Source organism: Nipponia nippon, unplaced genomic scaffold, assembly GCF_047370975.1.
Source record: "Nipponia nippon isolate SJK-2023a ecotype South Korea unplaced genomic scaffold, ASM4737097v1 scaffold_4, whole genome shotgun sequence".
Lineage (NCBI taxonomy): Eukaryota > Metazoa > Chordata > Aves > Pelecaniformes > Threskiornithidae > Nipponia > Nipponia nippon.
The window spans coordinates 20,639,255-20,654,594 of NW_028262358.1; the positions used below are offsets into that span (position 1 = coordinate 20,639,255).

General features: G+C 41.6%; 1 protein-coding gene across 1 annotated transcript in view; it reads left to right on the forward strand.

Moving 5' to 3' along the window:
* The window catches only part of SUSD4 (sushi domain containing 4), a 74,290-nt gene that overhangs the window by 40,629 nt on the left and 18,321 nt on the right, over positions 1-15,340 (forward strand). Inside the window, exons 3-5 of the mRNA XM_087777052.1 lie at positions 2,618-2,830; positions 10,813-10,992; positions 14,542-14,730. Coding sequence (XP_087633178.1) covers positions 2,618-2,830; positions 10,813-10,992; positions 14,542-14,730 — 582 coding nt within the window. The remainder of the gene's footprint in view (positions 1-2,617; positions 2,831-10,812; positions 10,993-14,541; positions 14,731-15,340) is intronic.

A 15,340-nucleotide genomic window follows, 5' to 3' on the forward strand; every position in this document is an offset into this window, starting at 1 on the left:
GAGGCTTTTCCCTTCTTCCTTGCTTCAGGAACAAGCACTGGAAATGCTGCATGGAAGCAGTGATCCTGTGCTGATTCCATGTGTCATCTCTTATTCAGTAGCTGACTAACAGCTGGCTACTGGCTTTGTAGAAACTAGAGGGCACATAATTCAATTTTTCCATTCATGTTCCAGTTCCTTTTTGGGAATTCCCCCTGGGGATAGATTTGCCTGCTCACAAACTGCGCTCAAGAAAAAGAACCTAAGAGACCAGCTTCTGCAAAATGATCCCTAGGAGGAATGAAAATCTTTGCTTGTGAAAGGTCACCAGAAAAGTGGCAGTAGGGTCACAGAATGAGGCTGCATCAGGGAAAAAAAACATTCTTGCCTTCTATGTTGGGTTTTGTGCTGACAGTCCCAAAATCTCTAACTTTGCATATTTGACTTAATGAAAACTGAGAAATGCGCTTGGCTCATTTTTTTACCAGGCAAATTGTATGTGACCTCAGCACCTTTCTTTTTTCTGTTGTTGCAGAGGCATAGCAGTAGGCAGTTATGTACTTTTCCCTGATGCAGCTAGTAAGAAAGGACACACACTTCAAGGTGGGTTATAATATTCCTTGCCTGAGTGCAAATTCTGAGATTACCAAAGTAACAAAATTGAGCTAAATGTTGTGTTATCCCTTGGTTTAATGGAAAATAATTAAGATCATCACTGACTTTATTGAAGGATGTGCGTTTGCTGCCTGAAGCATAAGAAGCTTCTTTATCTCCAGTAAAAATGGACAGCCCGTCTCTATTATTAAGTATTGCCTACAGTGTGCAATCCCATGAACATAGTGACTGTATTTCTCCTTGTTTGTCATGATAGCAAATGATAGAGAGACTTGGGCAACTTGCACTGGAGGTCTTGAGCCATGTGGCAGATGAGCAGGCGTGAAGTTCAGAGATTTGTTTGACTTGGCTACTGCACTGCCCTTCAGTTCTCATGATAAACTTCACTGGACGGAGGAGTAAAACCGCGTAAGAGCAGATGCTCTGCTGCTCTTGTGCTGCTTCAGCAGCGCAAAGAGAGGGGACACTAGTGAAATCCCTTCAGGTGAAGTGCCCCGGCTATCGGTGCACTGCAGAGGAGCAGACGCTGGGTGTAGGTGATGGCTCTCTCCGGCACGTGTGGCATGTAGTTATTCGGGCTGGGTTCTGACCCTCAGGTCACCTCCTGGAAATTGTAGCTTGGTGGGGGAGTTCAGTGCAGCGACCTGGACCCACATAAAATCAGCCGTGTATGGAGTCAGGAAAATGCAATCCTCCCTGGTGACCCCACGGCGTGCCCTGCCTCTGCTCGCGGGGACAGGTAATTGTACGTACAACACAGCGGCTCAGCGTGTACAGCTTCTCTTCTCCACTGGCAGCCTTCAGCCAGGGGACTGAAGGGAGAAATTCAGTGTTCAGATGCAAGAGCCCTTTACCACCTTCAGTGCTCTCCATTTGGCTGCCACAGCGGCACACGGAGCCCTTCAGTGGAGGGAATGATTTGGCCTGGGGAAACGGAGATTTAGTTTGAAAAGTCTGCTACTGTAATACCTTCCTGCTCTCTGACTGTACCACGGAGGCACTTCGTGCTTATCATGCAGGAAGTAGTTGAGGCTCTCTGATACTATTCTTTTAAACTCAAAACATTAAAGCTACAACGCAATGATGTTCAAATTTTCCAGGCATCCCTCCCACCGGCATTAATTGCCCCCCTGCTGTTCCTCTTCCAAAGCTATTTGCTCTTTCAGTATGCAGTACTTGTTCAGTGCTGCACTAAACCTTTGTTGCTTTGCAGTATAAAAAAGCTTCAGTTTATGCAAATGACATTGAAATGAGTTTGATAAAGTGATAAACAGTCACATTTTATGATTGCAACTGTTGGGTTTTTGTTTGTTATTTTACAGTTAACTTTGTGGAAGTAAAGGGCTTTACAAACTCCCTTCTGGCATCAATGCAGTAATACTGCGCTCCCATAACAGCGTTTTAAGAATTTGGTAGGGCCACCAAACCAACGTGATAGGGGGATCACATACATCCAAAAGGGACACATCCAGTGTCCCTTTTCCCTGTGGTAGAGCTCCCTCCCAGGTCATAATCTCCCTGTACCTGGCAGCTCATCTTCTATTTTAGTTGCTATGTGTTTGGATGGCAGTTAGGCTTCGTGCCCTTTTCTTTATTTCCTCTTCCTCTCGGCTTCTGACACATTATTATTCTTTCCACTGACTGTATCAGACCTCCAAAATCCCATAGTCCCCAAGAGTAATTACAGATACATTACTGTGCAATCCCCACAGGTAGGTTGGGTCAAGTGCTTTATTTTTATACAGGTCAGCTACCGAGGAGTGTGGTTGGCTTTGCTTCCTCAGTAGCTGCACGACAAGACAGGATTATTTCTGTCACCTGAGTATTTCTGCTGGAGCTGGAGGTTGGTCCACTCCCGAGTCTAGAGTGCCCGGTACCCAGGTAGGGTTGCTAGTGGTCATTAAGGGATGATGTGAGGCCCCCATGAAAATTAAGTGTCAAATGGAAAAACCTAGAAAAAGCACAACTACGGCTGCAGGGGGAGTAAATGAACACAGTTTGATTGTATCTTTGTCTGACATAGGGTTTGATGACCTACATGCATGTGCTGATCCTGGAGCTCCTGAACACGGATACAAGACACCCAGTGCAGGTGTTTTCTTTGAAAGTGTGGTAGTCCGGTTTCATTGCCAAGAAGGATACAGGCTTAATGGTACTTCAAAAAAACTTTGTGTGAGACACTTTAATGGCTCCCTGAGCTGGAAACCAAGTGATAAACCTGTGTGCCTACAAGAAGGTAAGTCAGTTTTCTTAAAGCATTTCACCAGTGTCCGTTCTTCTCACTTGTCCATGTACCACGTCCGCGTGTCTCAGCACAAAACACAAAAGACTGGCATCCATTTTACTGCATCTTATTTGACACGTACTTTAGTTTCCCATACATCCCATCCATAATCCCCATTTGTCAGTTAAATCTGTACTGTGAGAGGCTGTGTGGGTGCACGTGCGCATGTGTTGAAAGGAACATAAGGAAATCTGAAGGAAAATACATTTCTCCTTTTACCTAGTTACAAATTGGTGCAGAGAGAAAAAACAACCTCCAGTATCAGTAAACTGTTTGTAACTATTTATTAAAGCTGTCTTAATACTCCTTTCTGTAATAGCTTACTAGGAAAATATAATGAATTTCCAATGCTACTGCTGCTGCTAATCAGGAGTTTTAAACAATTATATGTTATGACATGTGCATGATTCAAGTAGGAAAATCAAATGCACCTGGACTGCAGAAGTTTAAAGTCACAGTAGAAGTTTGCTTTGAGATAATTCAGACTATTATGGCATAAACCAATTTATTTTTATTATATTGCATTTTTGAAATTGTATTTGGTTTTAAATAATTAGGACGTTAAATTACTTTCTTCTTCTAGGAGTTAGATAGAGACAGGATTAATTTGAATATCATAAATGTAGATTTTCACAAAAAATACATCCAAGCAGCACAATTTATTTCACCAAGTATATTAAAGCTATAACTTGTTATTTTTATTTATTTATTTCTGGTCAACAGAGCTATTAAAATCAACAGACGAAAAGTGTTAGTTAAATCAAGCGTGCACGTCTTAGTGTTGTGACTTCTCCACTGAAGTCATTAGCCATTGCCTCGTTGTCTTCAAGGTGGAGCAAGACAAATTCTATTTCAGGATGCCTTCCATCATTTAAAATCAGATAAATATATGGACTTCATTCAAAAGTAGTTGAAGACTTATGTGGCTCATAAACACACTTACCACATAGGATCATGCATCGCTCAGCACGTATAAAAACTGCAAGTGCTTGTTTATGCTGATGGGTGGGTGGGTGTGAGAATCCTGTGCTGGAACAGGGGTGCATGGAGGGATGTGCCCCAACAGGAGCAAGCCAGGCCTGGGAGGACCATGCTCAGGAGATGCACGTGAAGGGAACAACCCTAAACAGTGGCCTGTGTGAAAGTGGTGCATGAGATAGCGGAGAGAGTAGCCAGAGGCAGCTGGTAAGTGGTCCATGGTCTTTCAGGTAGCTGCCCTGTTGGCAGGAGAGGCCTTGGTAGAATATGGACTCCTGGACAAGCGTGAGGCCACAGGCCACAGGGCTGTGAGGGACACACTGAGACAGCTGATGTGTAGAACATAAAGGCAATGGGGGCCAATAACACCTGGTCATAACGATGGTGTGGGGCAGCTTCAAAGAAACAACCTGATGCCTTTAAAAATAATGTATGTATGAAATTCACACCTTCTCCTGTTACAGCCACCTTTCATAAATGCCCTTGTCTCTCATCTCATGGTTATTTAGGAAAAAATACATGTAGAGCGACAGCAGCATATGTCTAAACTGGGTATTCGAACTGCCAGAAAAAGCTATAAAGCTTGGAAAATCTGTTTTCTTAACCACTGCAGGTAGCTTCAAGGAATTTTGATGTGCATCTTTGAAATAGTACCTGTATCATCCACTGCAGTTGTTAAAACAAGCATTAACATGTTTTGTTGAATATTCAAGCCTCTTCCCAGGCCCCCCAGTCCAGTGGAAATCTGTGGAGGAGGTTTCTGATCACAATGCCATCAACAGCAACACTGCCACTGATGTCAGTGTGAGCAACGTTTGAGCTGGGTGTTTTTAAAAAAGAAAGAAATTGGAAGATGGGAATGTGATGGATGATGTGACAACAGTTGCTTAAGACATAATCACTACTTTAAAGCACAGAACATTTAAAAGGGATTGCGAGCCAATGCTCTGATCAAGCAAAGCACTTAAGCCTCAGCATAACTGTAATTATGTGATTAGTCTTGTTAAAGTTCTGGGCTCAAAATTAGGCATACGCAAAAATGCTTTTATTTGGACTGAAGAGTAGGACCCTGATTTAGGATTTAGTGAAGCAAGTGCTTAAGTACTTTCCTGATTAACTGTATAATAATACCTCAGGTATTATTAAAACAATCCTAGGGTTTAGCAATAGGAAAAAAAAAATTAGATGACAGAACTAATTCTTCTTTCCAATACACAATACAACCACTGATTCAGAGGAAATACTAAGCAAAGGTTCAGTGGTGATCCATGAGACCTAAGCATTGGCTTAAGTGCTCTTTAGAGTGATCCTTTTGTGTAATGGGAGCAGAATCATGAGAGAGGAGCACGATAGGGAGGTGGGTACTGTAGACATGTGGCACATCTGGAGAGCAGTTAAGAAGGAATTATACCAGGGTTTGTAATTCTCAGCTGTCTAATGACATACATAAAAGCCCTCATTGCAGAAATTCTGTAACGATATGTAAAAAGAAATTTGAAATTTTGTCGTGGTTTAACCCCAGCCAGCAACTAAGCACCACACAGCCGCTCAGTCACTGCCCCTGGGTGGGATGGGGGAGGGAATTGGAAGAGTAAAATTGAGAAGACTCGTGGGTTGAGATAAAGACAGTTTAATAGGTAAAGCAAAAGCCGCGCACGCAAGCAAAACAAAACAAGGAATTCATTCACTGCTTCCCATCGGCAGGCAGGTGTTCAGCCATCTCTGGGAAAGCAGGGCCCCATCATGTGTAATGGTTACTTGGGAAGACAAATGCCATCACTCCAAATGTCCCCCCCTTCCTTCTTCTTCCCCCGGCTTTATATGCTGGGCATGACGTCATACGGTGTGAGATATCCCTTTTGGTCAGTTGGGGTCAGCTGTCCCAGCCGCGTCCCCTCCCAGCATCTTGTGCCCCCCCAGGCTGCTCGCTGGCGGGGTGGGGTGAGGGGCAGGAAAGGCCTTGACTCTGTGCAAGCACTGCTCAGCAGTAACTAAAACATCCCTGGGTTATCAACACTGTTTCCAGCACAAATCCAAAACATATAGCCCCATACTAGCTACTATGAGGAAAGTTAACTCTACCCCAGCCAAAACCAGCACAAATTTGTAGCAACTACTGGAGAAGTAAGAAGTTAATGTTTTACCATTCATCATTAGCTATCACAAGGCAAAATGAACTTTATATTGCACTTACCCATTTAAGGCAGGGGCTGATTGCCATGTTTGCTATTGTACACTATACTTGCCTCTCATCCCAGTATATGTAAATGTCAGATACTGCCAGCTGAGCTTGAATAGTAAAAACACTCAATGCTGCAGTTCATTTTAAGTTAATCTCAGAAGTTGGGATTCAGCTAAGGATGGTTCCATATAATTTTATGTCTATATGTTATGTACATTTAATTGTCATTATGTGTTTACTAGAACAATCTCTAGTCACAAACAAATGCTATTTACCAAAGGAAGCAAAGCAACCTGTTTCAGAATGTAATTGATTTTAAAACTAATGCATTCACCTGGAGCTCTTCATCCAATCAATTTGATTTTATAGGTCTGTCATTTCTCGTTAAGAGGCAGGAGATTTCAAGTGTCAGTATGAGAATGAAGTTGCATGGCTAGGTGCCCAATAAATGCCCTGTCAAAAATCTGTGTGCTTAGAGTTATGTTCTCACGTTGATCTACAGCATGTTGTGACTGTAACTTCCATCAATTCTAATACAGTTATGCACATAAATACCAAAGCTCTAAGGTAGGAATTTTGTATTTACTGTTTAAGAGCAATATGTCATGTTGTTCACACTTTAATCTAATCTTCTCCCACTGTGATAATGTGGCTGCTGAGACTGTTGCCCTACTTGGAACAAATGCTACCTCTTTCCTACGAGATTGAATCTAAATTTACGGTGTACGTGGGGATGGCAACCAAGCAAAGAGCTGTACCCTTCTCTCCCAGTGCTTCTGCAGGCAGACGCTTTCGAGATGTCCTCAGTGCCTCATTCTCCCAGTGACAGGGATGATGAACCTGCAGTAAAAGTAGTGGACTAGTACATAGTTTGGCTACAGTTTTCCTGTATGACATTCAGCACTCGTTTCTCTTTGCCTTTGTCCCTGGATCTGTGAGATGACTGAAATATTTTTATTTCTTCATCTCTTACCTGTCTTGCCCAGTGTTTGTTGATCCTTAAGCCTGGTTCAAAGCACTGTATGATGTTTGTAACCTGTGCTTAGCATGATGGCCACAGATCTTAGGTGAAGTCTCTGTGCACTGTTGTAATACAAGCAAAGACAATAAAGAGAAGGTGTTATTTAATATGCACAGAAATACTGTGTTTGCCATCCACAGAACTATCCTCCTAACACAGTACTATGGATTTAACACTAGTAAATAACAAGAGACAATATCGTTCTTAAATGTTTACTTTCAAGAGCCAGATGAGCTGTCCCTGCATTCAACCCATTCTTCATGATGTTCCTTTCATCCTTTCTCCCTGTTCTTCTCCATTCCAGCCTGTCAGCGTTGTGGCTAGATGTAGTCAAGGCTAATTCAGAGACCGCTCCACAGTGAGATATGTAGGAGCACTGAACCTCTGCATTGGAGTTTACATACAGACTGGTACCCAAAACAGTGCCGGAGCATGGGCCAGGGCACTGTTCTTCAACTGCACATACTCTTACAGTGTTACAAAGGTCCCTGACATGGTTTTGGCCAATGTCAAGTAGTACTTCCCAAGCAATTCCTACAAGCACCTCCCGGATTAGCATAGACCAGGGACAATTTTTGGAGGGTAAGAGTTCACCTGCAATAGACACAAGCCGTGCCAAGCCAGCTGGTACCCATGGATGGTGTGGCTGTCTCCACAGTGTCCAGGTCATGCCTTCCTTCTGAGTTGCCTTTATGGTACAGGTGCTCTTGGGAGGAGGGAGGGTGGTCCTCCTTCCCCATGGGCTGGAAGAAACAGTTTTGAGCGATGATGCATGGTTTGCACATAAACTAAAGCACTTTAACTATAGCGTTTAACAAATTTTACTCTTCAGACCAGTCTTCCTGTGCTGGGGGACACACTTTGTTTGCTAAAGCCAAGAACTCCTAATGTACAAAGCTGCATCTTCATGAAAGTTAGGTGAAGATGAGCCCTTGCACCTGGCAGGCTGGCGGGCCTGCTGGCTGCGCCTCTGCAAGATAAGAAATGTGTTCCTAACTAGGGCGTTCTTTTGGCTGACCTGTTCTAATATTCACATGGCAGATATAAGCAGATTGTGTAAAACTGCCAGAAAGGACCGTTAAGTCATAGCCATTGCTGTTGGATACTGATTAAAGACCGTGTATTCCCTTAAATGGTTTAGCAGCTTCCACGGATTTGCTGAGAAGTACTTAGAATAAAGCAGTTTATTTTCTAGCACAGGACATTTTAAAATCCAGTCACTTATTCTCAGCTTTTCCAAGCACGATTTGTGCCAGCTAATCCAGTCATTTGCAGACAGGTGGCTACTGCAATTTATGCCTGACTACGTGCTAAACAACACAAATTCAGCCAGTGGGAAAGCATTTGCTCGCAAGGCATCAGGCAAAAGAGCTGTAATACTGTGGTCCATTGGTCTGACGTTTAGCTGGGGCTTGTAATAGGCCTGTTATCAAAGTCAGCCAGGATGTCACAGGCAAAGGATGGTACAGTGAGCAACTTATCACTGTTCTCTGCCAACATCTAGCCGATTAAAATGATTCGATCTATAGCTGTTACTTGGAATAATGGGGATGAAGTCGCTGTAATAGATCATTGTTACAGAATCAATTTCCCCTGCTTTGAAAGTGAAATCTCATATTTTACTGTAGTGTATGTATACACACCTCTCTATTTGTACAGCAACAGAAAGCTGTTATGCCAAGAGAGTAAGCTGTTCATTGATGTTATCTTCTGGCATCCATCTCCGACCTCCTCCCGTGTGGCTGTGAAACAGGATCCCCATCTATCTCATCCCATCCTCAGGGGTGCCCAGGGCAGCCTCTTCGTGACAGCATTCAAGGCTTAGCGTCAGGCATTTCTTATGGGGCATCCTCTGCTGTCTCCTCTGCTGATTAACTTGCCAGAGAAAGAGAGAGAGAAAATTGTCCAGTCTTTGAAGGTGATGTCTGCATCCCCAGCCCAGTGCATTTCATAACCTTCTGTTAGGGTATGCATCCTCCCAGACTTGGGCATTTATACATGAATAAATTCTAATAAAACGTCTTGCTGCAGGTTCTCAGACTGCCTGGCAGACTGCCAGCCCCTCCTGTTACAGGCAGCAGGAGGTACCAGCAGCAGCAGCCAAGGAGCTAATAGTAACAAGAGAAATGGGAGAATTTTTGACTAATAATATGTCCAGACCCCATACTAAAAGTTAGCTAAGTACAATGTATTTTAGAAAACATCCGTATAATGGGAAGGTACAAAGGAAAATATGTTTTAACTGGGGAAGCAACACTCTTCCACTTCATATTAGTAAAATTTAGTCTCAGAATAATAGATCCCCTAGTTCGCCTAAATAAGTAAATACATTATGAAATACATTTGCTCTTAGTAGTTTGTGTGCTATGCTAAATGACAGTTTATCTTTCTTCTAGTTGCGCTGCTAAGCAAACAAGCAAGCTGTTGCTGTCTCTTTGCTTTGTGCATGCTCACAATTAATTGCTAAATACAAATTCAGAGTTGCCTCTTCCTCTTTAGCAAGAATTACCCATGAAAATGGCAGAAATTTTCTCTATTATGCAAGTCTCAAGGGACTTCTGAAACGTCTCTTTTTTTATAAATATTGCATTCCTAAATGAAGATAATTGCCGCTTGTGGTAGAACTGTTGGAAAAAAAACCAGCATCAAAAAAGCTTATAATATTTTAACTGTCTTGCTTTTATTTGAAATACTTTGTGGGTTTTGATGCCTGGAAACTTTTATCACCATCTCTGTCATGGATTGACTGCTGGCAGACAGACAGATAATTTTGATTATATTTTCCCAGTATTTAATCTTTTCCTCTCTTCTGTTTAATCTCCCTTTGCATTTATGAGGAGGATGAACTTTGAGTCACCTGGACTACTCCTTCATATCCTCTTGGCTCATCTCTTAATTATTCAGTATTAGCAGAGGGATTTTTACCCTGCCTCGCCCTTTCCTTCCACTTGCCACAACATCTTTCATTTTTTAGTCTTCTGGGTTTCATTTTATATTTTGGTGTCTTTGGCAGTGGTGTATACAATGAGGTATAAGTCTGTCTGATACATGTATCACGGACAGGTAATAGAGCCCATGCCTGTATATCGCTAGAGGTTTGCAGTCATTTCCCTTGTCGAGAGTCTTCTAGAAGCACTTGAGATGCTGCTCAGGGCCTTAAAAATCACGCCTTCTAAAGGCATATGAATTCAGGCACATAAAATTATCCGATTTAAAACAGAATCCATGAGGTTAAAGTGAAGACATTCTCGTAACAAATTTTGTGGAATGGAGCTGGATAAACCCTTGTGAATGTACCTGATTTTCATCTGTCTCTCTGCTAAAACTGCAGTTTTTCTGTGTTCCTCATGCCATATCTGTATTTTATCTTTTCTTTCGTCCTGTCCTTAGTGCTGTCAAAGAGTCTGCCTTCACGTGGGACTTTGGGATAGTCAGACTGTGTGGTGTAATTTGCACACATGATGAATGGAAGGACAAAATTAAAAACAGTCTTCCTAAATGCTCTTAATTTTGTTTGCTTAAAAAAGTCTGGGGGAATGATCCATTATTGTAGCACGTCAGCTTCTACTACAGTGCTATAGACTTTGTAACCGATGGTTAACTAGGGAAAGGACATATTTACTGAAATGCATGTATTTTCCAAACGGTTTAAGCAGAGCGCTTACATTATCTGGTAACTTTTGCTTAACAGCTTGATTATTGAATAGCTAGCCATGTTTTTTTAATTAAGTTACTATTTTTTTTTTCATAAAGTCACAGATTGCCTTGTTCCACATGTTGAAGATGCAGAGATTCATAACAAGACATACAGGACTGGCGATAAGTTAATAATCAGCTGTCATGAAGGATTCCAGATCCGTTACCCTGACTTAGACAACATGGTTTCAATATGTCAAGACGATGGAACATGGGATAATCTGCCCATTTGTCAAGGTTTAGTACACCAGCACATCCTGTTTTATAGCTCATGCACCTTGTGATAGTTTGCCAATATTTTTTTCTACAGTTGTAAGGATGTCAGTGTCCTGCTAAGTCCCACTGTTCAGTATTCAAAGAGTGCTGCTGCTAAGATTTTTTGATTTCTCTTCTCCATTGCTCACTGCAGGAAAGAAGATGCCACTTTCTGAACAGATCCATACTTAAAATACTACTTTAAATATTGCTTTTTGTTTGCTAGTCTAAAATCTGACACAGATACATTGCATTTTTTAAAAAATCAGGTTTAAATCAGCCAGGAGTTCAGCAAAAGATCTGATGGGCAACTGACATTTTTGCACTAATTAATATCTGAAAAAATTTAAGCTTCTGACTGCAATTTACCTTTCTTTGCCTTGTTCAGTGGGCAGGGTAGAGGAGAGAAGCTGGAACCTGTTCCGCTTCTATTTCAGCGGAGTTGTTAATCAATCAATCAGGTTCACAGTCCATTAAACCCATAGCTATTGACTGAAAATTCAGGGGGTGCACAGGAAAGATTTTGGCCAGAAAAGCCAGTAGCCACAGAACTAGTAGTATTAGTAGCATGGGATCCCAGCTTTGCTTAGACTGTGAGAAATGGCTGGGGATAGGCCAGCTTTAGCAAACAGAAATTCAATAACCCTTCAATTCAATTACCTTTACGTTTCTAAAATGCATGTGTTAGTACCATTGACTTGGTTTTAACCAATTCACCTCTTGGTAACAAGCTTGACCAGTTGAACTGCATGGAGAGATTTTAACTATATCTGTGCTAAGGAGAAGACTTAGTATTAACTTTCCTCAAACCCATCTGTTGTCTCCTAAAGCTGACAGTTCTCTGTAGGCACTTACACCGTCACATCAATTTGCAGAGTAGGGGCAGGCAGGGGACCTGGGACGCTTCTTGGGAGTGACAGTGGCAGGGTGAGACACAAAAGTCAGGGCCTGGTGTTTCTGCTGTAAAGTGATGAGATGATTGATGGGCGCCAGAGTCCAAAGCTACAAGAGCTTAGTTGGTATGGCTCTCCACAGCTAGGACCCTCCGTTTGGCACACATCAAACTGTGTCTCAAGGTCTTGTCGCAGAGGATGGTACAGGCATGTAGAAATTTAGGCAGATCACAGGGCTAGCTCAGTGTATCTGAAGAGGGCCAACAGAAAAGAGGAGTTTCCACAAACCCATAAAAAAGTGGGCACTAGTTTCAGGGTGCCTTATCAGCAATGGCATGGTGTGTGGCAGTATGAAGTATACAGCCCATTTTTGGGAGCTGGTGCACCTCACATCTAATTGAGGTAGCTTACGACTCTTGCAGTTAGGTGAGATGAATGCTCATAAGATTAATTTATAGGTACTTTATTGCCAAAGATCCAGGTGGAAATTTTGTCAGAGCCAGTATTAACTGGGTAAGCAAAAGTACCCCAAGTACCCCTTGGCTTGTTACTTTTTTCTGTTGCTGTATTTATACTATGAAACACAATCAATTGGTGGTACTCAATATTCAATACTAACTGCTTTTAAAAGTAAAAGCAGTGCTAATAAAAGCTATTAAATCGATTGCACAAGAGCAAAGTGCTGTAACTACCAAACAGGTGGAGAACATGCAATTCAGATTCAAGTATCTGCCATATTTTGCCAAATTCTATAAACCTGTTCCAAAGTTGACTCCAGAATTTTCTTTTTGCTATGTCAAGCACTAATAATATCAAAGACACTTGACTACTTGCACGAGGTAGGCTGTCAATTACATTTCTATGGCCCTTTGATTACAACAGGCAGGGGAGTCTCATGACACTAAGATGCCTTTTTACTGGCAGAGCAGCGGGAAAGGATTGTAGAGCGTATAAGAATCCAACCTCAAACTATTTTTGCCACGAGATAATAATGATAATTACTGATCTGGAATGATGTGAATTACTTTTAGCAAAAAAAAAAAGCTAAAATGAAGTTTTCAAGCAGCTTGAGGTGTTTGGAGACCCAGGGATTTTCACAAACACTTGGCTCTCATACCAATTCAAGTAAATCTCTGTCCTGCTCCCAACGAGCATTAAAATTCTGAGCCAGCAGGACGAAATTTTCCCTGCTACACTTCAGAGAAGAGTAAGCTCGGTCTTGCTCGGGCAGTCTGCGCTCCCTCTTTCTGTCCCACTGGAGGCTGCTTATATCGTCCTGCTCAGTGGGCTGCTCAGCTTGCAGGAACCAGTGTGTTATGTGTTGGGCATACTTGATCGGGGGTACAAGCAGTAGCCCGTAGATAGGATGCTTGAAGTTTTAATTGAGCAGGGAGATAACCAGTTACTAAAACAGCTATCAAAACCATTGCTCTGGTAGTACAGTGTGCTGTAAATAGCTTTCAAGCTTTTTCTGTTGTTTTCTTTTACTTTTGTCCCTCTGCCTCAAAAGACCATTGCAAGGAAATTACCACTTGAAGTGCTGCCGAGACGTTTTTCTTTAGATGCCAGTATCTTACAAGAAGTTCTCAGACTGATTTTAATTTCCCCCTCAGGTTTAAAATTATGAGAGTCCTATGAACATCCTTCACAAATTCCTAGTAGTGGCAAGAGACCTATTTATGGTTTGCCATAATGCAGCTCCTATTAGTCTCATAACTTTATAATATTGTTTTTCATCCCCTGATTACTAATCATCTTTCCTCCACATTACTGCAAATTAAAAAATCAACAGTATTAAGTATTACCAGAGGGTCATTTCTAAAGCTGTGAGGCATTTTATTTTTCTCTGATACAAACTCTTACCTAAATACCAGCTCAAAACAGACTTTGAATATATGGGAATGCCATGTTATAAAGTCATGTCATCTATTAAATTCACTGCTCTTTCTTGCACCAAGTATGGTTGGTGACCGTTTAACTGTCACAGCTCAGTACCATCCATGGTACAGATCCCTCAGAAGTAATTCCAGAAGCAGAACATAGTCTCTGACTACATTTACAATTTCTGGTGATAACAGGTACCTTAACTTTTTTATAACCTAATCTGAGACCTCGTTCAGTGTTTATCATGGGACTGCTCATAGACCTTCTCAAACTGGAATTTCAAAATCATTAATTCTGTCTGCAAATCTTTTACAGTTGTGTGCACTTTGTCACAGGAGCAGTTTTAATACTAAAGATGGTTTACATGCCTGTCAGTTTTAAGAGAAGGAATAAAACTCATGGTTTATATAAATGACAATCTTTATTTATTAAAGATTCTACCTCAAAAAGAAATTGCCATCTGCTAAACCAGTGAATGTTTGTGAAACAAAATGCTGTCATTTTCAGTAAACCTTTCCTGGATTTGCTGAGAGTGAATCCCACACTAGCAAACCGTGTGGGCTAAACGATAAAAGGGTTTGAAACAGGATAATGAGGCATATGTATCTGAGGGAGATCATGCAGGCATGCCATTCATAGTAGAGAAGATGAAAGATATCGCACTCCTCAGTTTAGGAATTATAACCAAGATGTGTGAAGATGACTGAGATAAGCACCTTATAATAAAAGATACCTCCCTCTTCTTAATTTGCAGGTTGCCTGAGGCCATTGGTTCTTCCTCATAGTTACATTAACATATCTGAGTTCGAGTCCTCCTTCCCCGTAGGAACAGTGGTGTATTATCAATGCTTTCCTGGATATAAACTAGAAGGGGCAGAGTTCCTTGAGTGCATGTATAACCTTATCTGGTCAGATAGCCCACCTAGGTGCCTTGATGTGGAAGGTAAATGTCTTATTGTTCATTTTTCTTTCAATTTTGCAAAATCAGCATGCTCTGTATGATTTTAACTCAGGGCTATAACCACGGTTATGCTATACGTGATGTTTCCGCAGGCCATGCAGAGTGTATCTGGGGTTTGTTGCCTGCAACCTATTGTGGTTCACTGCACCATTAGCTCTTGGTTTTCCCTAATTAATGTTTGCTCTCGCAATGGCTGAAGTGCAAGAGGGGAAGCTCTTAAAAATGATCGCTTTGCCCTTAAAATGTAAATTCTTTGCAGCTTGTCTAATAAAAATACTGAGGACGTTATGGAACTCACATTCGTGTGCAGATGGCCAGAGTTTCTATAGATACAGATAGATTTCCATGATAAACTAAAAAATATTCCATAGAAACCCTTAGTTTTGGCTGTGCCAGCTGCAAACATTATTCAGTGCTACACGATGCTGCATGCTTGACTATTTGTTGTCTCTCATAGTAGTTAACCTTAAAGAAGGATTTGCAACTAAAATGACTGAGCTAATTTATTGATTAGGGAGATAAAAATCATTCAGCGTGAAACAGAGGGAAATCGTACCAAGCCAAATGGAATAATCTGTGACTATAACTGCAG